This window comes from Acinonyx jubatus, chromosome A3, assembly GCF_027475565.1.
Source record: "Acinonyx jubatus isolate Ajub_Pintada_27869175 chromosome A3, VMU_Ajub_asm_v1.0, whole genome shotgun sequence".
Lineage (NCBI taxonomy): Eukaryota > Metazoa > Chordata > Mammalia > Carnivora > Felidae > Acinonyx > Acinonyx jubatus.
Window position 1 is genome coordinate 80,046,856 of NC_069388.1, and position 27,001 is coordinate 80,073,856.

Here is a 27,001-nt window from a genome sequence, read left to right on the forward strand (position 1 = left end):
TGCAGGTGCTCTTCCTCTGTTTTCTGGTTGGTCCTTGGTCTGTTACAGTGCTAGCTCCTCTGTCCCCCCTTCCCCCACTGCCAGCCCCGGTACATGTTCTCACTAGTGGTAGGAAGCACATGTCCTTGAGCACTAATCTGCTGTTGACTTTTCTGGGAAAGAAACAGCACCGCCCCTGAATAGATGTCTTTGTAAGAATGGACAGATTCTACCAGATAGATCTCCCAGATAGGCCAAGTAAGTTTGAGAAATTGACTTCATGTAAATTCATTAAATTAGAGTACTCTAATCTATGACTCTTTAAGAGTTACAAAATATATTAGTATCTTAAGAATATGCAGTGTCCTCCCATTTGTATGATGATGGAAATTTTTTTGCAGCAAATATTATGATGAAGTTAATTGATTATTGAACACAGATAAGAGATTTTTTAAAAGAGATTTTCTTAAATGGACTTACCTCATTACTTTTAATAGACTGAAAAGTTTTATTTAACTTTGTGGGTGTTTTGAAAGTTTTATTTATTTATTTTTTTTAATTTTTTTTTTTTCAACGTTTATTTTTGGGACAGAGAGAGACAGAGCATGAACGGGGGAGGGGCAGAGAGAGAGGGAGACACAGAATCGGAAACAGGCTCCAGGCTCTGAGCCATCAGCCCAGAGCCCGACGCGGGGCTCGAACTCACGGACCGTGAGATCGTGACCTGGCTGAAGTCGGACGCTTAACCGACTGCGCCACCCAGGCGCCCCATGAAAGTTTTATTTTTGAGAGAGAACATGCACACGTGTGCACACATGGGGTAGGGGGAGGAGCAGAGAGAGAGGGAGAGAGAACTCCGGACCCCGATGCATGGCTCGAACCCACAAACCTTGAGATAATGACCGGAGTTGAAACCAAGTTGGATGCTTAACTAACTGAGCCACTTAGGTGCCCCAGTTTTATTTAACTTTAAATGCACTGTTTTACTTGAAGGTCTGGAATATTCTCCGAATTGATATTGAAAAAGACTTTTTTTTTTTTAAAGGTACCCGAGGATTAATAAGGAATCTTTACTGCCTGTAGCAAAGGATGTCTCGTACTCAGGGGAAAATACAGAAGCTTGGTACCCTCCAGGTCACGGTGATATTTACGCCAGTTTCTACAACTCTGGTTTGCTTGACACCCTTATAGGAGAAGGCAAAGAGTATATTTTTGTGTCCAACATAGATAATCTGGGTGCCACTGTGGATCTTTATATTCTTAATCATCTAATGAACCCACCCAATGGGAAACCCTGTGAATTTGTCATGGAAGTCACAAATAAAACACGTGCAGATGTAAAGGTAAATACTGAGAGGAAGCAGTTTGGGGATTCATATCTCACATTTCACAGGTTATGTAGCTCAAGCTATTTTTATTTGCAGAATTTTTTGTGTGAAGCAAAACACATGTATCCACTTGATAACATCACTGTAAGGTAGAGTGAGATAGTATACTATAGAGCACTCTAAGTTTCACCTGACATAACTGTGTGGATATAAATCAAGAGTTAACAGTATTGTTGAGTAATCTATAGGGATGATTCTAACTGAAAACAGTTTCACATATATTTGTAGGATAAATCTGAATCCTAAGTGAAAACAGTTTCAATGTTTGTTCATACCTTTAATATTCTTCTAGTTTGGTGCTTAAGTGTATTTATTTCATTGTTCCTTTAGTGAAAATTTACTACTTCTGTTTTTACTTATGCACTTCAATATATTTTTTTATCACTGTAATGTCTCTGTAATTGGAAAAAAATGCAGTTGTTTGGCACAAATTTTTTTTATAATTTTGCATGTTTAGTGGTGATGACACTTGGCATTTGATGAAATGGTACACAAGGTTTTACTACTTAGCCACAGGGAGTAAGAGAAGTAGACAGTGTGTAAATACTCAAATGGTCACTTCCTGGGCTGGGTTCTATGCTTCTTGCAAATGCCCCCTGATAGGTGAGTGAACGTTCCCCTCTCCCTACACTGCTGTCACGTCATGACTTTAAGAACATCTCTAAGCGGAGGCCACTCTGGGGGTCACTTCTCATCCAGTTGTGCCTGTCTTCCCTCTTCTCCGCTGATCCTGCAGCCAGTCAGAGCAGGGTCTGAGGTGGTAGGACTAGTTGTTTAGTGATGGACTGTGGTTTGGGAAGAAGAGGAATGGCCGTTCCAGTAGCAGGCCTTCGAAAAGTGAGGAAGGCTCGATACACTCCCACGGCTTTTATTATGGATGAGAGGGTGGGTACACAGTATAAAATGACACACAACCTGAATATTTTTTTTGGTTCACTACTATAATATGTATGTTGCTGCGTATTACAGATAGAATCAGTGCGAAAGCGTTTGATTTCTGGGGGACTTTATCATCAATGTCCTTTCACAGACTAGAAAATAGTGTGGTATGGCTGTGACTGGGAGAGATGTGGAGGCACTCACACACTCCTGTCTGCCTTTCTAGGGTGGGACCCTCACTCAGTATGAAGGCAAACTGAGACTGGTGGAAATCGCTCAAGTGCCAAAAGCACATGTTGATGAGTTCAAGTCTGTATCAAAATTCAAAATATTTAACACAAACAACCTGTGGATCTCTCTTGCGGCAGTTAAAAGACTGCAAGAGCAAAATGCTATTGATATGGAAATCATCGTGAATCCAAAGGTAAGCCACAGGTGCAGCCCTGGTCTCCCTGGTTCCTAAGATCATAATAGGTGGGCTGCACGCAGACCTGCTGCCCCCACTCTGTCTGGTCCACCTATTCATTGGTTCCTCCTTTTTGCCTAGTCAGTCTCTCCAGTTTCTGGCCCTGTCCTTCCGAGTCTACACCCATCCATCTCTTTAGTGTACCAAGCCCTGGTACCCTCACTTCACCTGGGGCTGTGGTAGCAGCAAGAGCACAGGGCCCAAAAATAGAGCAACCGACCTCGGTCTTACTTGTTGCTCTGACACTTAAAGGTCTTTTGGCCACAGACAGGCACCTTGCATGAGTTTTCTGTGAACATTTGGTTCCTTATTGTAAAATGGAAATATTAATAAAGAGAGGAGTTATGACGCCAAAAAAAGACCACATATGTATAAGCACCTGGCATATGGTATGTGTTTGCTAAATATCAGTTCTCAAAATCCTTGTTTCCTTCAATGGGTCTCTGAAACCACTCCCCAAATATTAACTAGCCTCCACGAAACAAAGTTGCTAAAACCTGTTTCTCCTCTCCCCCTGACTCCTTTTTTTTTCTTACAGACTTTGGATGGAGGCCTGAATGTCATTCAGTTAGAAACTGCAGTAGGGGCTGCCATTAAAAGTTTTGAGAACTCTCTAGGTATTAATGTTCCTAGGAGCCGTTTTCTACCTGTCAAAACCACATCAGATCTCTTGCTTGTGATGTCAAACCTCTATAGCCTTAATGCAGGATCTTTGACAATGAGTGAAAAGAGGGAATTTCCTACAGTACCCTTGGTTAAATTAGGCAGTTCTTTTACAAAGGTACGTAATGATAGATACGATATACATGTGCATTTGTATTTCTTAAATGTGTAAGTATAAAAATGGTACACATATGAATTGGGGTCTAATTAGTCTCAGCTGCTAACCTATTATAGTCCTCTGTCTTTGATGTCTTTTAAAAGGAATCAGCTGTTGAAGATAAACATGTAATTCACTTTTGAAATCTGATTATTGCTATAGAGTAGAAAAGAATGTTTACATTTTGGGACATTTTACTTTATGTCTCCTGTAAAACCATTTACTGTTTTCATCAGTGGGAGAATGTTAATTGTTTAACAAATATTGAGCCCCTACCATGTGCTGGGCAGTGATCTAAGTGCTGGATATTTAGCAGCAAATAAAATGGACTAAAATCCTTGCCTTCGTGAATATTCTGGTGAGGTAAGAATGATAATAAGCAAATAAATGTATATATGTCAAGTGATGGGAAATAGTATGAAGGAGAATAAAGCAGGAGTAGGAAATGTGTGGGTGGGTGGTGTTGGTATAATTTTATACTGGGTGGCCAGAGAGACGGTCTCACTGAGAAATGAAGTATATCATGCAAGTATCTGGGGTGAAAAGCATTCCAGGCAAGGGCAATAGCAAGTATAGTAAAACCCCACCCTAACATGATAAATGGAATTCAAAAAATTTCATCATGTAGGTTCCCGGGTGGCTCAGTCACTTAAGTCTCTGACTCTTGGTTTCAGCTTGGGTCGTGATCTCATGGTTTGTTGGATTGAGCCCCATATAGGGCTCTGCGCTGACAGTGAGGGGCCTGCTTGGGCTTCTCTACCTCTCCCTCTTTCCCCTGCTCTTGCTGCCTTTCTGTTTCTCTCTCATAAATTAATATTTAAAAAAATTTCATCACATAAAATATTGTGAGGTTAATGAAGGTGACAGGGTGAGCCTTTGTGGCTGGCCTGGAGTCCTGTTATGCCCTCCAGGCCTGTTCTAGTCCTGGTTGTGGTTTAAGTGCCACCTGGTGTGGAGGTATGTACTGCCTCATATATTGATGGCAGATGATTCTGGGTCTTGTGGCTGTGCTGCATTTCCCAGGATAGCATCAGTCCCTGTTTTGGGTGCCTCTCATCAGCCTGGCTGAGCTGGGAAAATCCTGGTGGTACAAATACTCACCATTTTCCCACATTCTGAAAGGGTATTGTCAGCCATTTTTCTACCCAGCCTCACCCTGCCTTCACTTTCCCCTCACTCTTTCTAGCCTCTTCCATACCCTGCAGGAGATAAGAACTTGAGCTGCTCTAATTTGAGAATATGGGCTGAGTGGTTAATGGCTACTCAGAGGATGAATGTGTTTTAGGGACAGAACACAGTCTGCCTGGGGCAGAGCAAATGAGAGATGGGGGGAGGAGTTGGTCAAAGAGGGAACAAGCCCAATATGTAGAACCTTGTCATTGAATACTGGGAATGTAGGTGGCTTTTTTTTTTTTCTTTTCTTCTGGTGGATGAAAAACCATCAGAGTTGTGAGCTGAGGGGTGAAGTGACTGATCTGGTGAGCAAGAGTGGAATCAGGGAAACCAGGGAACAGGCTATTGCAGGAATCCTGGCAAGAGGAAATGGTGGCTTTGACCAGGGTGATGGCAGTGGAAATAGTTGACATTCTGAGATATTTTGAAAGTTGTAGCTACAGAATTTGCTGTTGGACTAGATGGGGAGTGTAAGAGAAAAGATTAGGAAAGACGCCAAGGTTTTTAGCTTGTGCAATTGGAAGCATGGAATTGCCAGCCACTTACAGAAATGGGGGAAGTAGGTTTAGGGGAACAGATGTAGGGAAAGCAAGATGGGGAGTTGAGTTTTGGAGATACTGAGTTTATTAGACCTTCAAATTTATTAGGTTCTTTTTAGATCAGAGGAGAGATCTAGAAGATATAGGTACATGTCCTTCATGTACAGCTGGTATTTAAGGCCATGAGATAGGGATCACCTAGGAGGAGGTGTCCCAAGAACTGAGCCCTAAGGTAGTCAAGGCTTAGAGGATGGGGATGAGGTGAAGGAAGCAGTAAAGGTGACTGACGAGTTACAGGTGAGGAACTGCATGGAAAACCATGAATGTGTATGTCCTGAAAGCCAAATTAAGAAAATGTTGAAAGAAAGAAGAAAGAAAGATCACCTGTGTCAGGTGTTGCTGCTGATTCAAGTAAGATGAATGGTTCCAGTAAGATCAAGGAGAATTCACCACCACATTTATCAATATAGAGGTTCTGGAGCCTGACTGGAATGGATTTAATAGAAGAGAAATTAGATGAATTTGGACAACTAATTCAAGAAATTGGTTTTACAGAAAAGCAACAATAAAAAGCAGTCATAGATAGAAAGGGATATATGATTTGAGATATTGTGTTTGCTTTTTAAAGGTGGGAGAATTTATGGCACATTTATACATTGATCAGAATTGATGCAGTCAGAGGGAGAAAACATTGAAGGAGAAATAATCACTGGATAATACCCTTGAATTAGGCCATAAGAAGGACTGGCCTTAAGTTGGAGTAAAGAGTCCCACCCCAGTAACAGGAGGGACAGAGTAATGGGCTAGGGAGCAACTGAGTGGTAGTAGAAGCCAGTGAAACTTTTCAGGTTGCTTCTAATTTTCTTAGCAAAACAGGAAATGAGGCCATATAAGACAGACAATTTCTAGTGCCTATAAATCTAAGGAAACAAGAGGCGGTAAAGATAATGATCATTTATAATGATAATTTGTGCTGCTGTTCATGAAATACTCCATTTCTTCTGAATCCTACCCATCTCATAAAGCCCAGCTCCAGTCTAGGTTGCTTCAAACAGTGATGATCTCTCTTTCTCTTTCCAGCTAAACTCCAGATTATTTGAATTACTCACTGGGCTCTTATCATGTTGGTTATGTTTTGATTAATTCATTCATTTTTGAGAGAGCGAGCGAGAACAAATGGGGGAGGAACAGATAGGGAGATACAGAATCCGAAGCAGGCTCTTAGCTGTCGCATAGAGCCCAATACGGGGCTCAAACCCACAAGCCATGAGATCATGACCTGAGCCAAAGTCAGATGCTTAACTGACTGAGCCATCTAGGCACCCTGGATACCTTTTTATGTATGTATGTGTGTATGTATTTAATGTTTGTTTATGGGGGGGGAGGGGACAGAGAGAGAGATTAGGAATCTCAGAGCCTGTCAGTGCAGAACCCAACATGGGGCTTGAACTCAAGAACCATGAGATCATGACCCGAGTCAAAGTCAAGAGTCACTCGCTGCTCAACCAACTGAGCCACCCAGGCACCCCTATCTTTTAATTTATTGTCTGATCTGCTCAGTGGTGTTATAAATTGCTTGATTGTAAGGATGTTGTTCATATCTCCTGGTCTCTCCTGCACAGGATCTAGCATATAGAAAGTGCTTAATAAATTGGTTCTTCCCATAGAGGGTCTGAGCTTGGCCATAAATAATGTTTTCACAGTTCAGTTAAACTAACTTGTAAATTGAATACCTGCTTTTTCTGTTAACCCATTTTTGAAACAATTTCTTCTTCCTTCTCTTTTCTTTCAGGTTCAGGATTATCTAAGGAGATTTGAAAGTATACCAGATATGCTTGAATTGGATCACCTCACAGTTTCAGGAGATGTGACATTTGGCAAGCATGTTTCACTAAAGGTGTGTTAAGATGAAATTTTTCGTTCTGCTAGCTTTACAAAACAAGTTTAATTTTCTAGTCCTAAATTTACCTTTATTTTAAGGAATACTTCTTAGTCTATACCAGATGTTTGTTTATAAGACATAAATACATTTAAAAAATGAAATAGCTTACCACAATATTTAGTATTAATACTATCTTCCGTAGAAATACAACATAGTTAAAATACAATCATAATTGTTGTATATATGAACTTTATGGAATATAGCATTCAAATGGAAAACAAATACCATGAAGTAATTTAACTGGTACTATTTTACTGAAAATTGGAGTCTTTAAAATAGAATCACTGTTAAATTAGCATTAGCTCACCAAATCTGAATCTTAATGAAAGGAGAAAAAATGGCAACTTCAGTTATACTGAACATAATCTATTCCTGTTAAGGTAATCTGTTGTCATCAGTCTAAAGATACAGATCTTACTGATAGTAAAGATACTACACCATAGTACTTGGGTACTTTGAGTATTCTTCAAGCTTAAGAAATAGGAAGGACTATGGGTATAAATATTAAAGCGCAGAACCAAAGATACCACAGCTTTTTCCTAATTATTTTTTTAAAAATCCTATGCCTACATTACATGTGGCATTCTTAGTAAAACTACTTAAATGAAGATCTTGAAAAAAACATAAGGATATATGTGTATGTATATATATATGTGTGTGTCTAGATGTATATACAGTTGACCCCTGAACAACATGGGGGATTTGGGGTGCTGAGCCCCATGCAGCTGAAAATCCCCATCTAACTTTTGATTCCCCTAGACTAATAGTCTATTACTGAGTGGAAGCCTTACTGATAATAGTTGATTAACACATATTTTAGTAGGTGTTTTTATTATGTACTGTATTCTTATAACAAAGCAAGCTAGAGAAAAGAAAATGTTAAGGAAATCATAAGGAAAAGACATTTATAGTACTGAATCAAAAAAATGCATGTAAATGGACTTGCACAAACACATGTTGTTCCAGGGTCAACTATACAGACATACATACGTGTGTATATATACATATATGTACATGGAACTTTATTGCTGAGACTGCCTCATCTAAACAGCCTCCCCTAAGACATGAAAAATAAATTAGTAAACTGGTTTTAACAACAAAACAAATCCAAACCTATATGTAAATATAAACCAAGCACCTCAGTATCTTTATGAAGGTAGGTAATGCTGGTGACATTGCAAGTGGTTCTTCGAAAGGGCCAGTTATGCTGTGGCACTGGGTCCACTTCTCACTCCTGGTACCACCTCTGATACAGAGGCAGGGCATCTGGAACTACTGCCAGGATTGTTAGAGGGACACATTATACAATTTTCCTTAACATATTTTTTCATGGTTAATATTGCTTAGAAATACAACTGTTCCATTGTAAATGGAATTCTGCATAAATTCGGTGATTGTAAGGAAATCAGTTGCATTTCGGCTGGTTTCAAGTACACTCTCTTCTGTTTGATTTTCCCTGTCACATAGGGAACAGTTATCATCATTGCAAATCATGGTGACCGAATTGACATCCCACCTGGAGCAGTATTAGAGAACAAGATTGTATCTGGGAACCTTCGGATCTTGGACCACTGAAATGAAAAAAAAAAATACTGTGTACACTTCATACTAATTATGGGCTAACAGTTTCTTAACGATGAAATGTTCTCTAGGATTCTAAAATTGGCAGGTACTTTACTATGCTACTGTACCCTGCAGTGTTAATTTTTAAAGTAGAGTTTGCAATATGCTTTTAGTCCAAGAAAAGCACAGTTGGAAGCAATACTTTTCTTTAATGAGGATCCTGAAAGTTCATCTTAAAGTGCAATATTGTTTAATCTTAAAACTGGGGCAGCTCTGCTGGAACATCTTTGAACAGAGGCCTCAATGATGGTCACTTTGAATTGCTTGTGATTTAAAAAATAAAGCTGTGAGGCAATCCATGTGTACATGTATACTTTCAATGCTCACTTTATGAAATGAAGAAAAACAGTTGACTCTTGCGAAAGTTGCTATTTCGTTTGGAAGATTTAGTCTTGAAATATTTAAGTATTCACTGGCCAGCTACCTGACACATCTAGTTTTTGCATTTCTAAGAATCTTAACCACATCATTCTTTCCATAGGAATTAAACCTGAAGGTATTCCATACCTTTCATCTAGTTCTAAAGCTGGGATGCCTGCCATGCTTTCCACAGACTCTCCACTTATGAACACAAAGTAATGTTTCTTTTCCCAGGTGAAGGGATGGGGTGGGTAGAGGTAGGGTTTTTCACTTACATACTTGTTCTCCAGTATGGTGGGGTGGAGGTAGAACTTTATAACAAGTTCGCTTTCCTTGAAGCTTTCTTGTTGTCACTGAAAATATTCATGAATAACCTTCCAAATCAGCTCTGCTGGTAGTTGAATTTGTGGCTTTTCTCTAAGGATTAATTACATTTTCTAATTTTTCCATTCTTGTTTTTAAGTAGGCTGCTTGTAATTTAAAATTTACTTGTACAGTATTAAAAAAAAAAGTTGCCTTATAAAGTCTGGTAATTTTTTACAGCTTTATTTTAGACAGTTTAAGAACCAATGACATACCTTAGTAATGATAAAGAAAACAGGCTTTCCTTTTAGGAAATGGAAGAGCACAAAATAAGACTATTATTTCATTGTACATAATCACAACAAGATTAGGCACTCTGACGGGGTTAGGCAAGACTCCCGGTGTGAGGTGAGGCACAGGCACTTTCATTTGTGGAGTGCTGCTGATTCTAATTTTGAAGGTAGGTATTATAAAATCTTTAAATAAGTTACTCATCACCTTATTTCTGGCCGCAGAACAGCAGCCTATATTTTAAAAGTTCCATTTCTCCCTGGTCTTTGTTCATATACATGTCGAAAGTAACTTAAAAACAAAAACCCAAGGGGGCCATACTTCATCTGTTATCTAAATGTTAAAATGAGAACTCATAAATACGCAGAATATATGAAAATGTATTCTAACCATTTACTAGAAATAAAAAGGCAAAAAAACCCACAAACCAACCCTTCATAGATACTTGTATAAAAATACAGCTATTAAACTGCAGCCTTTCACATACCCCTTCTGAAAAGTATTTAAATTAGTAGTTGCATAAATAAATGTCAATATCTTTTTCTTTAATTATTACTGTGATCAGACTTTCAAGTATTTAGACTATTCTGGAAGGCTTTACTCAGATGACATACAGTGGTGGTAGAAAGATTAAATACGTGACACACGAGGCCTGAAACTTGACATTGGTCACTAAAACAAAAATTGAGTTCCTAAATCCAAGCAATCAAAAGATGTTTATTTTTCATAGAAAGATCTGTGTAAAAAAATAATTTTTCAAACAGCTTTACTTTCATAGAGAAAACTTTCTACAGAGGTTGACTAAGATTTTAATATTTTAAATTGTACCATCATTAAATAAGGTGGGACACCATATGAATTTCATTGCACTGGAAGAAATGCAAAGCATTTTTTAATATAAAGTATACAGAGCATTCTAGTCAACTACAGCTGTGTTACAGCTATGTGTTCTTTTGGATTTGGTCCAAAGAAACCTGAGTCTGTTTCCAGAGAGAATGAAAAATGTTATAGACACCTGATCAGTTACTCCTCACTGAAGGAAGCATAAAAATGGCATTCCTTGTAGATCCCACTGAATCCCAGTTTCCCAACACTGATACTTTCCTTTCCCCCTTCCCCTATCCCGTTCACTCTGGGTTCCAGGTTCAGTTCTTGAATCACAGGCATCCATATTTTCTTCACAAACATACACATCCCATGGTCAGATGAGCTACCCAGTTTTCCAGTATGTCATCACCTCTTCTGTTCCCAGATCTCGGACATATTTAGGTCCAAATCTTTAAGGCCTTTTAAGGCTTGAAGATTTCCAGTGTAAAAAGCTACATCTGCTGTGACCAACCTAAACATTGGAGAGAAAACTATTTTTAATCTCACACACTCTACGATAAAGTAGCAATGCTCACAGAGTCAGTCTTATTCCTAGCTGCTAGACTATTAAAATTCAGATTTCCTAGGGACCAAATGTCAATATATTTCTCTTAGCAAGATTCCTGCCATCATATAGTTAGAGCGCTCTATTTCAACAATAAATATCTTGGAAAGGAATAAACCAGTGCAGGTTGAAATTGGTTTCATAATTCTGCCCAATAAAAAATAGATTTATCTTTAAAAAGCATGAAACAAAATAGAAAAATAATAGGTTAAGATTTTTTTTGTAATCAGTTGTCACTAGACTATACAGTTGACCCTTGAACAACACAGCTTTGAACTGCGTGGATCTAATTAGATTTTTTTTGACATAGTAGAGCACTAAATGTACTTTCTCTTATGATTTTCAAAACATTTTCTCCAGCTTACTTTATTATAAGAATATAGTATATAACATACAAAGTATGTGTCAGTCAGCTGTTGATATTAACAGTAAAGCTTCCGGTCAACAGTGGGTACTGGTACTTCAGTTTCTGGGGAATCAAAAGCTACATGTGGGTTTTCTACTTGTGAGTAGTTTGGTGCCCCTAACTCCTGCATAGTTCAAGGATCAACTGTACATATATATGACTAATGAAATCAGGTGAAAGACAAGGTTTCCTGAGTAACATCCAAAGAAGCTAATGAAGGCTGGGATCCATGCATATATATTACTACATATAAAACTAGATACTGATATATAGCAACACGAGATGAGAAAAGAAAGTGTTAACACTTTTGAGCATTGAGCTGTCACATTAATGTCTACACTTGAGAGAACATTCCAGGAAATAACACTCAGATACATATCAAAGCTCCATGCATGTAAAACAGGGACTGGTCTGAGTAGATGTATATTTTGACAAATATGGCCCATGGAAGAATAGGAGACCTTAATTTAGTAGTTTGTAAAAGAGAAGAAGAAATCCAGCTTTAGTATTTTAATGAACACGTAAGTTCTGGATCGCTGGACTACATGGGGACAGAGGTGTTAGAAGCACCCTTAATGTTTGTACTACAGTCTAATTTATAAATGCTTTTGGACTTAACGTGCTTAATGTTTGACCTTTCATCACATGGCAGAATTTAACAAGGACCATATTTTTCATTTAAAACTCATCTAATTAAGATGCTTTAAAAAGATTTGAAATTATACTTGTGATATGGTAAGTGCACTGAAACTAACAGCAACAGCTCAAAACAGAAAACCTTTCTAAGGCAAGGTCCCCCACATTCAAAACTAAACCTAAAATTAACATAAATCTCCATTTAAAAATATTTCCATAATCCTATCAAAGTTGAAAATTATTGTTTAACATAAAAGGAAATATTGGCAAACACATAACCAACAAAAGATTAGCTTGAGAGCATATGCAAAAATCTAAAATCGACAAGAAAAAGATAATGCCCAAGAGAAAAATGGACAAAGAAAATGAACAGGAAAAGTGAAATGAGAACACTTCAGTGACTAATGAATATATGAAAAGATGACAAACATTAGGAAATGCAAATCAAAACAAGATACCACCTGCAATTATTAAAAAAATCTAATAGCAAATGTTGACAACATGGTGCAGTTACTTTGAAGAATATTCTGGCAAAACCTAGCCGAGTGAAAATGTACATATGCTGGTATTAACTTGTGGATATACTCTAAAGAAATGATTACACCACTCACTAGACATGCATATAGATCTTCACTGTGGCATAGTTGTAATGGAAAAAAGTAATAACTTAGAAATCTCTCTTGGGGAAATGGCTGCATTAAATATAGTTGATTCAAGTGGGAGAAATGTCAAAAAATGGACAACTCCTATCAAATAGATAAACCAGTAACAATGCTGAGTGGAATAAAGTAAGCAGCACATGTACAATATACCATGTAAGTTTATAAAACAGTGCTACATATTTTTTTTAAGATCTAGAGATAAGGAGAAGGACTTAAAAATGTAGGCCAAATTTATTAGAAATATTGACTAAGGTTGGGGAAAGAGAATGGGACTGGAGATGGGAGCCAGGAATACTTCAATTTCATTTGAAATGCCATTTTTTTAAAAACATTATGAACATTTTTCCAAGCGAAATGATAAATGTTAATGATTAAGTAGCAGCAATACAAATATTTTCTTTAGGTCTGTATTTTTAAAATGTCTGAAATTAAAAAAATTCCATTTAAAAAACAGGACTGGGGAGAAGGAAGGTAGCAAGTAACTGCTTAATGGGTACAGGGTTTCTTCTTGGGTTTTTTTTTTAAGCTTTGATCTTATTTTATTATCTGACGGGACAACTAGACAACAGGAACTAGAACACACTTGTGAATGCACTAACTGCTACTGAATTGTTAACTGCAAAATGGTTAATTTTATGTGAATTTCATCTTGAAAAAAAAAAGTACATTTTTAAAGCCATTCCAGGAACAAAAATTACTTATAAGCAGGTAGTTTATTATGTCTTTTGCTAGAGTCTAGAGGTCAATTTTCAGGGAATTCTATCTTTCAAGGAATCACTCACAAGACATGAACTGACTTACACAGAATTAGTGTCTTTAAAAGTGTATGACAGTGAAGATCTCTAGGTTGGTAAGACCCCCAAATAGCTATATTAACAGAGAAAATAATAGGTAATGAGTTAGCTTCAATGCTTCAGAACTACTGGTCAGAAAAACCCATGAACGAACCAACCCAGACTTAGCTATGGGAATAAAAATAGAAGGCTATGGGTCGAGTAGGCTTAAAAGTACTAGTTTTTTAAAAATAGTCTCTGAGACATATTTGGTATTCATTAAACTGTCCTTGAACTTTTCTGTGGCTCTGAAACTTTTGAAAATAACAATTCTAAAAAAAAAAAAAGAAAAAGAAGAACCAGGTAATAATTAAGGGAGAGAATCAGATTGTTGCATAAAACTAACTCAGCGTGGCCAACACATTCAGTATTATGAAGCTCCCAAATATTTTTTGCAAAATCAATTCAGTGTACTTGTTTTGTTGGACAGGGCCAATTTCTGACTACAAAATGCATTTTTTCATTTGTTCCTATAAGTTTGAAACTGAAGCCCAAAACTTAATGTTTTATTCCTAAAATCCACAGAACAGGTAACACACTGAGAAAATCATACTAGGATGTAGCTTCATGATCAGTGCTTTTGTATTTTATATAATTTTTCCCCATATCTTTATGTTCTTCACAAAAATTTTGTGATGGTACTTTTTACCATCATCCCTATTTTCAAATCCAAGAAAATAAAAGTGCAAAAATAAAAGTGATTTACCTAACATCACACAACTAGTAAGTGGCAGAACTTAACCCAAGTTTTCTGATTCTAAATTGTTTTGTATAACTAAAATATTTCACTGATAGTACATATAATTTGTTCAAAAGCTTACAATAAAAATGTACATACACACACATTTTTTTGTAACCTTATGAAAGTTACAGAAGATTTTATCCTCATTTTATAAATAAGGCAGAAGTTAAATGGACCTTCTCATGGTCACACAGCTACAAAGTAGGACTTTGAGTCCTGTCTGGATACAGGGAGACTACTGCATAAGGATGTGCTACTGACCCACACTACCTCAAAACAGACATATAAGTAATTGACCACTTATAAAATACTTTAATGTAGATAGACAAGTTGATATAGATGTCCTCTCCACAGAGTTTTGAAAAAGTTGCTGATTTTACCATGGTGCAGATCTGGCAAGATTATAATGGAAAAGGACAACATAATGAATAAAAACCAATCAGGCAATCCAATACTGGAGCATGTAGTAAAAATATGTTGAAAACATACCCATTTTGAGGTCCTCCATCATTTATCACATTTAAATGAGATAACTGTTTTTTCAAGTGGAGTTTATAACTTGCATTAATTCTTAAAAATAACATCTGGAAAAGAAGTAATATGGTTTCTTAAAGCTCTTTTGAAATAGAAGACATAAGCATCTGAGTCATCAGTATCAAATCAATATTATTTGGAAAAAATATACTTATTTATTTATTTTGAGAGAGAGCACGAGCAGACGAGGGGCAGAGAGGGGGAGAGAGAATCCCAAGCAGGCTCGGTACTATCAGTGCAGCGCCCGACATGGGGCTCGAACTCCTGAAACTCGAGATCACGACCTCAGCTGAAATCAAGAGCTGGACGCTTAACCAACTGAGCCACCCAGGAGAAAATATTTTTTTAAAATCTTTGCTTTGGATATACTTTTAAGATGCTACTCTGAAGGTATGTAGTTGCTATTTTAGTACAGTTTTCTCTATACTTGGATAAAACCTCTTTTTCTTCTTATCAGCAGTACTTCTTTTAGTGATATGATTTATCACTGCCTTTCTGCTCCTTTGAAGTCCTCTGGGATATATAACTGGGATCAACCAAGCCAGGTATAAAGAAATGGAGAATTCTGCAGTATATTAAATAGGAACTTCAAGACAAAACAACAAAGTCACAATGGTAGAGGCAAAGATACTTTCATCCTTCTAAACTGATAAAATTACTTCAAAGTATTTTACTGCTCCTGCATGCAGAGTTTTGATTCAATGGCCCAATACTTCTGTGGGAAATACCTGACCTGAAATTATATACAGTTAATCTTTGGAAATGATTTTGTGGGGGCGCCTGGGTGGCTCAGTCGGTTGGGCGTCCGACTTCGGCTCAGGTCATGATCTTGCGGTCCGTGAGTTCGAGCCCCGCGTCGGGCTCTGTGCTGACCGCTCAGAGCCTGGAGCCTGTTTCAGATTCTGTGTCTCCCTCTCTCTCTGACCCTCCCCCCGTTCATGCTCTGTCTCTCTCTGTCTCAAAAATAAATAAATGTTAAAAAAAAATTTTTTAAAAAAAATGATTTTGTGGAGTAACATGTTTTCTATGGGAGGAAATATATATAAAGGCACCTATGGAATTTTGTGGAATTACTGGTATTCATGTGACAATACTGACATAAAAATCTAATTCTTGCCCAGCTTTGATAAGAGTTCCCTTTAAATTATGATGCAGATTAAAAAGTATATATATGAAATACCTATATGCCCAGCTCCTTGACCTGGCCATAATTAGAACTCAGATTGACAAATCCAAAAAGTGAGAATGTCAGAGGTGAGATCTTATACTTGGAATGAGAAGGATGGCTTGGCTAGGAAGAAATAAGGAAAAAAAAAGAGAGACCCAAGTGGGTGCTCCATATCTTATGGCTCCTCCTCAATCCTCAGTGGGCCTCAAAGGAGTTGGATGATATTTAATCATGACTTTGGAATGATTAATGAAAACCTAGGGAAGCATGCAGAAAAACAGGTACTGTCAGATGGAAGTCTGAGGTGGTATGGGAAAGGAAACCACCAGGAGAAAGAATAGGCAAAAGACCCTAATTTGCTCCCAGATACCATTTCTATATACTCAACCAATTAGAGGCAAACTCAAATAAGAAACTTGTTTGAAGAGCAAAAATTCCAGTGAAAGTTAAGCTCATTAGTCATACAACTAAACTTGTATTCCAACACTGTATCATTCTACAACTGGGCTCAAATGAGATAGCCTCGTATAGAGGGAACAAGCTAAGGTGGGTAAAGAAGACTGGAGGGGCGCCTGGGTGGCTCAGTCAGTTAAGCATCTGACTTCAGCTCAGGTCATGATCTCATGGTTTGTGGGTTCAAGCCCCGTATCAGGCTCACTGCTATCAGTGCAAAGCCTGCTTGGGATCCTCTGTCCTCCTCTTTCTCTGTCTCTCCCCAGCTCACTCACACTCTCTCTCAAAAATAAATATACATTAAAAAATAAAAGATTGGGGAAAAAATACTGGAATCTTTAAAGTATCAGGAGAGGGAAACAAAGCAAGTAGAGGGGATGGGGTAGAAGTGTAGGTGAACAATGGAGAAAACTCTGATAACACTTTTGTAGGGGAAGACAGTAGGGACAAGGAGTGGATATTTCATAGGTGAGAGGTGCCAAATTTTACTATTTTCCTGGTTTATGCATACTAAGATCATTTATGTTGATCTAACAAAAATAAGGTATACTGACTGAGTTATTTCATGTGTCCTCTCATTAATTCTATCACTAATTCCTTCACTATCCCATTTGGATTATAATAACAGCAACATACTTTACTATTGATAAATGCCAACTCTGATTTTCAAACTGATACTATAATGAATGACGTAAGTAGAATCTGGGATCTCTATACTCAATGGACAAAATATCTGCTTTTTATAATTGCTGACCATATAGCAGAGCAATTATTGCTCTGGCCTGTTAGAGCTAGAGGCACTTTGAAATCAGACATTTATATCCACATTTCACAGGTTAATATAACAGCTGAAAAAATAATCATATCGGAAAAATGAACTAGGCTTAACTGTACCAAAAGTATATAAAAAACACTCCAATTCTGTATGCATATGTTATGTATAAAAAAAGTAGTTTTAGGAATTACTACTCACTTGTGTTTGTTCTTCTGGAAGAAGATCAAATATAGCTTCATGCATTTTTGCCATTTGCTTACAAATATTCCTGAAACAGGCAGAAGGAACGGGAGCTTTCACCTCATACTGGCAGAGAAAAACAATGAGAATTATGTTCATGTCCTCTGGATTGTTAATTGTCTCCAGTGTTTCCTAAAACATAGGTTTTTGGCCCATGTTACATGTCTAACTCTGGTATAGTTGAAACTTACACCTCAACCGTGATCTGTGCTACTCATGCATATCTCAAGAACTTTTCATTAACTATCCTAATCTAATCTAAGAAAGCCATAATAATTTAGTGGCTAAGAACACAGGCTGCTTCCCTTCTTAAGATAGACTGCTTGGGTTCAAATCCTAGCTCTTTAGATGGTTAGCTAATGCTGGGCAAGTTACTTCATTTCTATCTCAAAGGGCTTTCTGTGAGGACTTAAAAAGGTGACTCATAAGAACACAAAACAGTGCTTAATACAAAGTGCTCAAAAAATGTTAGCTACCAATCTGGCTCAATATACAATGACGTGAATCTTTAAAGTAGGCCTTCTGGGGGCTCCTGGGTGGCTCAGTCGGTTAAGCGTCCGACTTCAGCTTAGGTCATGATCTCACGGTCCGTGAGTTCGAGCCCCGCGTCGGGCTCTGGGCTGATGGCCTGCTTCGGATTCTGTGTCTCCCTTTCTCTCTGCCCCTCCCCTGTTCATGCTCTGTCTCTCTCTGTCTCAAAAATAAATAAACGTTAAAAAAAATTAAAAAAAAAAAATAAAGTAGGCCTTCCAAATTAAGAGATTATTTTTTAAAGATGATTTTAAGAATGTGTCAACATGATCATATCCGAAACCAATAGGACTCTGGTATCAACATTTTCTTTTTCTTTTATAGGTAAGCCAATAAAGTAATCATATTTACTTTAAAGATGGTAAAGGAAGACTTTTTCAGCAATGACCTATACTGAAAATTTAAACTTAGGTAAATTCATTTTAACTATTCTTACATTTGGAACAATATACTGGTATCATTCAAACAGCCATCTTTGGCCCATATCTTATAATTCACAGCTTAAATTATATACTATTTTTATTTATAAGACAAATCTGGGCTAAATAATGTACTAATCTTACATAGTTATTAAAATGATAAGTTCCAATATATTGCTCTTAAAAGAACCATGCAGAAGTCACCACATGACTGGACCAAGATCAGCAAAGTTGTGACTAACCTAATGGTTTACCTTTCTTCAGCCTGGAAATATAAAAATCCCCTTATCTTCTATTGTTTTTATTAATAATAACGATATAATTCACACACAATAAAATTCACCCTTTTCAAGTGTACAATTAACTGGTTTTTAGTAAACTCATAGTTATAAAACCATTACCACTAACTTCCGAACATTCTCCTCACCCCAAAAGAAACCCGTAACCTTTCACAGTCACTCCCATTCCTCCCTCCCTGAGGTTGCTCCTGACAAGCACTAATCTCTATAAATGTACTCCTATAACACATGGCTTTTTGTGACTAGCTTTTTTCACTTAGCATAATGCTTTCAAGATTCATCCATGTTGTTGACATGCATCAATACTTCATCTTTTAAATGGCTGCATGACATTCTATTGAATGAATATACCACAGTTTATCCAATCATCTATTGATGGACATTTGGTTTCTTTCTACTTTTTGGCTATCAGTAATGATGCTATGAACATTCATGTACTGGTTTTTGTGTGGACAAATGTTTTCAATTCTTTTAGGTGTATACCTAGAAGTGGAATTACTGAGTCATATGGTAACTTTATATCTAATCTTCTTAGAAAATGCCAAATTTTTTTTAAAACCCTACCCAGCAGTGTATGAGGGTTCCAATATCTCCATATCCTCACCAACACTTGTTACTGTCCTTTTATTTAGGCATCCTAGTAGTTATGAAGTAGTTACCTCGTGATGGTAACATCCCCTTATTTTACTACCACCCTGTACTGAATAGTATCTGCCCAAATTCATGTTTACTCTGAACTTTATAAGGTCATACTGGATTAGAGTGGGCACTAAATCCACTGACTGATGTCCTTATAAAAGAAAGGAGAGGCACTTGGGCGACTCAATTGGTTAAGAGTCCTACTTCGGCTCAGGTCATGTTCTCACGGTTTGTGAGTTCAAGCCCCACGTAGAGCTCTGTGCTGACTGCTCAGAGCTTGGAGCCTGCTTCAGATTGTCTCTCTCTCTGCCCCTGTCTCCCTCTCTCTCTGCCCCTCACCTGTTCACGGTCTGTCTCTCTCTCTCTCTCAAAATAAACAAACATTAAAAAATTTTTAATAAAAAAAATTAAGGAAATTTAGAAAGACACACAGAAGGAAAATGGCCACATGAAGACAGAGGTAGAGATTGAAATGGTGCATCTATAAGCCAAAGAATGCCAACAGAGAATGACAGCAGGCACCAGAAACTAGAAAGAGGCAGGGAAAGACTCTTTGCTAGAACCTTCAGAGGAAGCATGGCCGACAACACTTTGATATAGGACTTCTAGCTTTTAGAATTATGAAAGAATAAATTTCTGTGGTTTTAAGCCACTTGGTCTGTGGTAATTTGTTTTGGCAGCTCTGGGAACCTAGTACACCCCCAAAACCTTCCTTCACACCTAAAGATGAACCTTGCTTTCCCTAAAGATACCATTCTTTTTTTTAAAATTTTTAAAAAAATGTTTATTTTTGAGACAGAGACAGAGCATGAACAGGGGAGGGTGAGAGAGAGAGAGAGAGAGAGAGACAGACAGACAGAATCTAAAACAGGCTCCAGGCTCTGAGCTGTCAGCACAGAGCCCAATGCGAGCCTCGAACCCACGAAACACGAGGTTGAAGCAGGGCTCGAACTCATGGACCGCGAGATCATGACCTGAACCAAAGTCGGATGCTTAACCAACTGAGCAACCAGGCGCCGCCCTAAAGATACTATTCTTTCCATCTAACCTTCACCATCATATTTCTTCAGTCACTGAAACTTGATACCATATTCTTTATTCTCAACCCTTAAAATTTGATTCTTGCCACCACCCAAACCACCTTCTTCCACTATTAACAATCTTCTGAAATTTCTTTCTGCCAAAATCACTAAAGACATCTGAACTTCCAAATTTAGTAACTTTTCTACTTCTGCTTCCTCACTACTCTGCAGTATTCACATACCTTCACGCTTGAAACACAGTCCTTGTGTGACACAATGTTTTCCTGGTTCCTTCCTCCCCTCCTGGAGGAAAAAGATGTCTCCTATCTCCTAAGTGCAAAGCTTCTTCCGTGTTAAGCCCCCTCATTTTCCCTTCTTTCTCTCCTATCAATGTCATTCAATCTAACAGCTTCTAATTTATCTCTAATCCAGAACCACTTTATTAAGTCACACATTTCCTAAATGTTCCATACCATAACTGAGTTTACTATAAGCTTTCCCAAACCTGCCTCTTTCCTGTTTCAATTACTATTGCTGTTATTACAATCCTCCTGCTCACACAGCCTGGAAATCTCCAACTCAGTTTTTATTCCTCCTTCTCCTTGGTTCCTTGTATTGAATTGGTGACTAAGTGCCATCAAATGTACTTTCAGAGTATTTTGCACATTAATACTCTAGGTCAGAGTTTCTCAGCCTCTACACTACTAACATTTTGGCTACATCATTCATTGTTGCAAGGGCTGTCCTGTGTATTATAGGATGTTCAGTACCAGTATCAGCCCACTCCCCAAACTCTGACAACCAAAAATATCCCAACACTTCTGAATATCCTCTGGGAACAAAACTGTCTCAGTTGAGAAACATTGCCCTAGGTGAGGTCTTCAATACTTATCTGAAAAAATATACTAGCATTTTAATGAGTCCAATTATAAGGTCAACAAACATTAAATAAAGCTGCTTGGTACACAGTAACTTCTGGATAAGTATTTTCTTAGATGTGTATGTATATGTACATATATGTATGTATATATGTACATATGTATGTATATGAGTATATGGACCTACATATGAGAATACATATGCTGGAATGAATGTGTCAGATACTACAATAGTTGGAGTGTACAAAGATGAATCAGAGACAGGGAGCTTTGGGGAGCTGCCTAAAAGCTGGTTGGTGTTCCAGAAAGTGGACATTGCATGCTACAGGAACACGGATGAAGGACATTTAGGCAATAGTGGAGGTGGCTTCCGGAGCAGCACACCTGGGCTGCTGAGTCTTCAAATGATAACAATTACGTGAAACTATTCCAAACAGAAGACATTTCATATCACCTCAAATCCATTCTACATACTATCTGATAAGTCCTTCTGAAGTGCAATTCTAATCAGGTGATTTGTTAGTTTAAAAACCTTGGGGTTCTACTTCTGTTTAAAATTTAGAAAGCTGTAAGACAATGTTCTACTACCCTAACCACAAGAAAAACCATAATAATTTACAAAATCATAACTTTTCTTCAACCCATCAGAGAACAAAGGTCCCCAGAACCACGGGAACGAATTCCAAAGAGTCACAAGCCCTTCTGAGGAGATGGGACACACGAAATGTCTCATTATGGCAGAGCATAGGAAGAAGAGGTGACTACCACAGAAGCAAAAAAGAAAGAAAACAACTAACATTTTAACAAAATCCCAAAGGCCAAATATGAACTAGTACATGTTTACAATAAATGAGAACTCTAGCTACAAGGAGAGTGTGCACTCATTCACAGGTTCTTCTCTATGGGTCTCCGGAAGGTACTCAGAAGCAACACTGAGATCAGAGCAGAAGACCACAGAGTCACTCTCAGTAGCAGCACAGACAAGCAGGAGGCGAATGGCTGCCACTAGAGAAAAGGAACCAATGCCGACGAATTCCCTGCACCCTCCTCTTATACCAAGCAAAAGCCTTAAGTCACTGAGAAAGGGCACCAAATTCTTTCATCCCCAGGGCCACTGTGTGAGGAACAGAAACAGAAAATACCTTTAAGCCTAGGATCATAAACCAAATTGGTTACCACTGGAGGAGGGGTGGGGCCACTGAGAAGGCTTCACATCCCAGGACTTACATTACCTGATTCCAAGACTTCTAGTAACGCTACAGTAGTTAAGACAGTGTGGTATTGGTGTAAGATGGACTTACAGATCAAAGGAACAGATTGGACAGTTCAAAAAAAGACCCACACAAAAATAGCCAATTGATTTTCAACAAAGATGCCAATGGAGAAAGGATAGCCTTTAACAAAAGGTGCTGGAACTATCCAGAAAAATGAACACTGACTCATACTTTGCACTACATACAAAAATCAACTAGAAATGGATCACAGATATAAGAAAACACTGGAAATTATCTATGTAACTTGGGTTATACAAAAACTTCTTAGGATAGGACACAAGCATGAACAATAAAAGAAAGAAATGATAAACTGGAATTCATGAGAATTTAAAACTGCTTTTGTATGACACTGTCAAGAAAATGAAAAGATAAGCGATAGACTGGGAGAAAATACTTAAAAACTCTCCAAAAAATAAACATTAAAAAAGTTAAACAAAACAAAAACAAAAAAACCCATACAGACAATATAAAGTGCGGGTGAAGATGAAGAGCACCCCGAACTCTGATATATCAAAAGTAGGAAGACAAAATGGTACAATCACTTCAGAAAACAATTTGGCAGTTTTTTGTAAAGATATTATAAAGTTTTGCATTTATGTACAAAAGTTTTGTATTTACACAAAAGAAATAGAATACATGCCCACATAAAGATGTGCACATGAATGTTTATAGCAGCATTATTGTAACAGGCAAAGACTGGAGACAACTCAAAGGTCTATTCACTGATAAATGGATGAAAAAACAAAGTGATGCATCCGTACAATTGATACTACTCTATAATAAAAAGGAACAAACTACTAACATATGCTATAAATTTCAAAAGCATTATGTTAAATGAAAGGAGGCTGGGACAACAGCCACATTCTGTATAATTCCATTTATAGGACATTTTGGAAAAAGCAAAACTATACAGATGAACATCAGATCAGTGGTGTCAAGGTTTTGGGATGTGGGAAGAGAACTGACTGCTGGAGACAATGTTTAACAGTGATGGAACTGGTCAATATCTTGATTGTGGTAGTTCTATTATTAAAGTCATCATATACTTAGGGTGAATTTTAGGGGTGCTTGGGTGGCTTAGTTGGTTGAGCGTCTTATTCTTGATTTCAGCTCAGGTCATGACCCCAGGGTAGTGGGAGGGAGCCCTGTATTGGGCTCTGTGCTGAGCATGGAGCCTGCTTAAGATTCTCTCTCTCTCTCTCTCTCTCTCTCTCTCTCTCTCTCTGTCTCTTTCTGTGCCTCTCCCACACACTCTGTGTCTCTCAAATAAAAAAAAAAAATTTTTTTTTTTTTTAAGAAAAAGGGTGAATTTTATTGAACGTGTTATATCCCCATAAACCTGACTTAAACTGTTTAGCTTTCCACTGGTAGTCAAAACTCTTCACTATCTTCCTAACATATCTCAGTTCACCTAACAATCAGTTCACTCACCCTGATTCATCGGCTAAATAGAATAACTTAACTTTGTTGTTATTAACAACAACAGCAAAAGCAGTAGCATTCAACATTTACTGGAAACTTGCTATAGTCAGACACATGATAAAAGAAAAGCACCCCATGTATATTATCTCATTAATCCTCACTATAACCTTTTGAGGCTCTATTATTTTCCCAATTTAAAGACAGAAACTGAAGTCAAGGAAATTAATAATTTTTCCAAGGTGCTTCAATGGCAAATATGTGACAAACATTGAATTTGAACTTAGGTCTACCTGACTCCAAAACCCTGACACTAAACTTCCTCCTTATGATTCTTACCTACATGCTGTTACCTCAGAGTATCTCTTTACCTCAACTTCATTTGCCCTAACCATGCCTATCTTTACGAGCAAAACTTACATGCATGCCACATCCCTAAAGCTTTCCCAGATCTCCCTCCTCAGCTGGCAACCATCTCCTCCAAAGCATTAAAAGCTTCAATAGCACAAAGTCGATTCCTTACTTGTGGCACTTTACATATTCTATTTCCTGTTAAAATTATCAATATACTTTTCCTATTGGATATTTTACTATTTGAGGGACAATGCTGAAGACTTCCTAACCCTTATGTATCCTGGTTACTTAACACAATTTAACTTCCTGAATGAATGACTAAGTGAAGGCTGGGACATTAGTTTAGTCAGTAGTACAATTACATATTAATGATTCATTCTACCCAAGCAATGGTACCACTACTTATTAGCTTCTTAGAGCCTATATTACTGTGTTATCCTTCTTTCTCCAAATAAAATTTTCAGATAAGAAAATAAAAAGCTAAAATTAAGAGGCTAACCCAACTCAAACATTGTCTGGTATTTCAGTATGAATTAAAAACAGAGCTAAACTCCTGGGCAACACATGAAGCAAATACAGCAGGGAAGGACAGAGACACATGTTAGTACAGAGAGAATGTAACAGGTCAAGGTAATGGGAGAAGTAGTTAGTAGGAAATATAGTAGTGAAAATACTAAGTTGCAAAAGTCTAGGCACATTCTTAACATTAAAAATAATAGGGAGCAGGATATTTAAACTTTATAAAAGACGTAGGAAACATAGTAGCTAAATGTACTGTGTAGACTATGTAGAGAAGCCTCTGTTCAAACAAGTTATTGAAAAAAGACATTTTGAGACAACTGATAAATTTTAGATAAGAATAAATATTAGATGATATTAAGGAATTATTGCTAATTTTGTTAGGTATGATATGGTAGCATGAATATTTAACAAAGGGTCCTTTGGTTTTAGAAATACATACTATGTAGGGATGAAGTATCGTAATGCCTCACATTTATTTTAGCAAAAAAAGCAAGATATGACTATTAAATATAGGTGATAAATATTTGCAAAGCTCATTAAATAATTATTTTTTATCAAAAAATTAAAAATTAAAAAATGAATAAAACTAATTGCCACAGGAAAATGTCTAGCCACAGTCCCAGTTCTTGGTAAAAACAAACAAAACAAAAAAACAAACAAAACTCTGTATGACCAAAATGATAGAATAAAGTCAAGGTTTTAAGAGTACTGGCACTTTTTTGGGTTTGCTTCATTATATTCCACAGCTTATTCCTAATTCCACTATTTAACATTGTTAGGTGTTTGCAGTCCTCTGCCTTGTTAGATGGTAAACTTTTTGTTAAAAATTATTTTTCCTCCAGGTTTTTATTTAAATTCCATTTAGTTACCATACTGCATAATATTAGTTTCAGGTGTAGAATTTAGTGATTCGTCACTTACATACAACACCCAGGGCTCATCACAAGTGCCCTCCTTAATACCCATCACCTATTAACCCATCCCCTGCCCACCTCCTCTCTGGTAACAGATGGTAAACTTCTTGAGAGTAGTCACATTGTTATTTATTGACTTTTGGTAGACAGAAGAACGCCAAGTATCAAAAAGCAAAACTGGTGAAACAGAACTGCTTTTGAATTTAGTTACTACTTGGCAACCATAAAGAAAATCAGAGAATTCCTAAACAATATTTCTTCTCCATACAAAACTAGAAACTAATTTAACAGGTAGGACATAATACAGGTATGTTTGCACATGACTATAAATTCTTTAAGCTTCTTAAAAGCATAAAACATCTAGGTTATCTATCAGCCACCTCAGACATTCTCAAAGTGCAGTCTGGGGACGCCTGGGAGTCAGATATTCTTTCTAGGAAACTGTGGACTAAAATCCATTTTCATAATAATACTAAAATGTTACTAACTTTTTCACTCTCATTCTCTCATGATTGCAGAGTAGGGATTTTTAGAGGAGTTGTAACAATGTCATCATTCTGATGGCCAATGGAATGCGTGTTTGTGTATTCTTGTGTTTTAAATTTTTCTTAGTTTCAACGTCTAATATGGTATTTACTGATTGGTACAATTTGCATAAAAGCTGTTTGAGGTCGTTGATTATTTTTAAGAGTGTAAAGAGGTGTCTTACAACCAAAGCATTTGAGAACTATTAAACAAATGCAATCTTATTTTCCAAGCACTCTTTCCCCACTGTCACCTTCAAAGGTGCGAGTACGTCTGTATCTGTGAATGGATGCCATTTTATCTTGCACTTTTATGATTTTCATGTGCCTGCTGCTCCTGCCATCTCAGAATCCTGAAGAATGCAAATAGCAGAAAAGCATACCAAAGTGCCTCGTTTGATGATTACCCTAAACATACTCTTGGGCAAAACATATAAACTAAATAAACCTTCAAAATTTCAAGTTATGAAATTTCTGCTTTGTCGCTAAGACAGGTGTTAAGGAACTTAGGAAAAGAAAACAGTGAAGGATAGAGCAAAAGTGACTAGGGCTGATTAAGTAA

At 37.3% G+C, this 27,001-nt stretch overlaps 2 protein-coding genes across 7 annotated transcripts in view; one reads left to right on the forward strand and one right to left on the reverse strand.

Annotated features, from left to right (window-relative positions):
• UGP2 (UDP-glucose pyrophosphorylase 2) overlaps nucleotides 1–9,104 on the forward strand; it is a 64,527-nt gene extending 55,423 nt beyond the window's left edge. For all 3 annotated transcript variants that reach the window (XM_015070549.3, XM_015070551.3, XM_015070548.3), the window contains 5 exons: nucleotides 1,025–1,322; nucleotides 2,473–2,670; nucleotides 3,251–3,493; nucleotides 7,037–7,141; nucleotides 8,654–9,104. In XM_015070549.3, coding sequence (XP_014926035.1) covers nucleotides 1,025–1,322; nucleotides 2,473–2,670; nucleotides 3,251–3,493; nucleotides 7,037–7,141; nucleotides 8,654–8,761 — 952 coding nt within the window. In that variant the 3' untranslated portion in view covers nucleotides 8,762–9,104. The remainder of the gene's footprint in view (nucleotides 1–1,024; nucleotides 1,323–2,472; nucleotides 2,671–3,250; nucleotides 3,494–7,036; nucleotides 7,142–8,653) is intronic.
• Nucleotides 1–27,001, reverse strand: part of VPS54 (VPS54 subunit of GARP complex) — a 136,941-nt gene that overhangs the window by 38,371 nt on the left and 71,569 nt on the right. For 3 of the 4 annotated variants that reach the window (XM_015070546.3, XM_027072352.2, XM_027072353.2), the window contains 3 exons: nucleotides 17,603–17,710; nucleotides 14,964–15,058; nucleotides 9,700–11,102 (listed from right to left, as the gene is read on the reverse strand). In XM_015070546.3, coding sequence (XP_014926032.1) covers nucleotides 10,997–11,102; nucleotides 14,964–15,058; nucleotides 17,603–17,710 — 309 coding nt within the window. In that variant the 3' untranslated portion in view covers nucleotides 9,700–10,996. Of the gene's footprint in view, nucleotides 1–9,699; nucleotides 11,103–14,963; nucleotides 15,059–17,602; nucleotides 17,711–27,001 lie in introns of those variants that run through there. The other variant, XM_027072354.2, reaches the window with a different exon arrangement.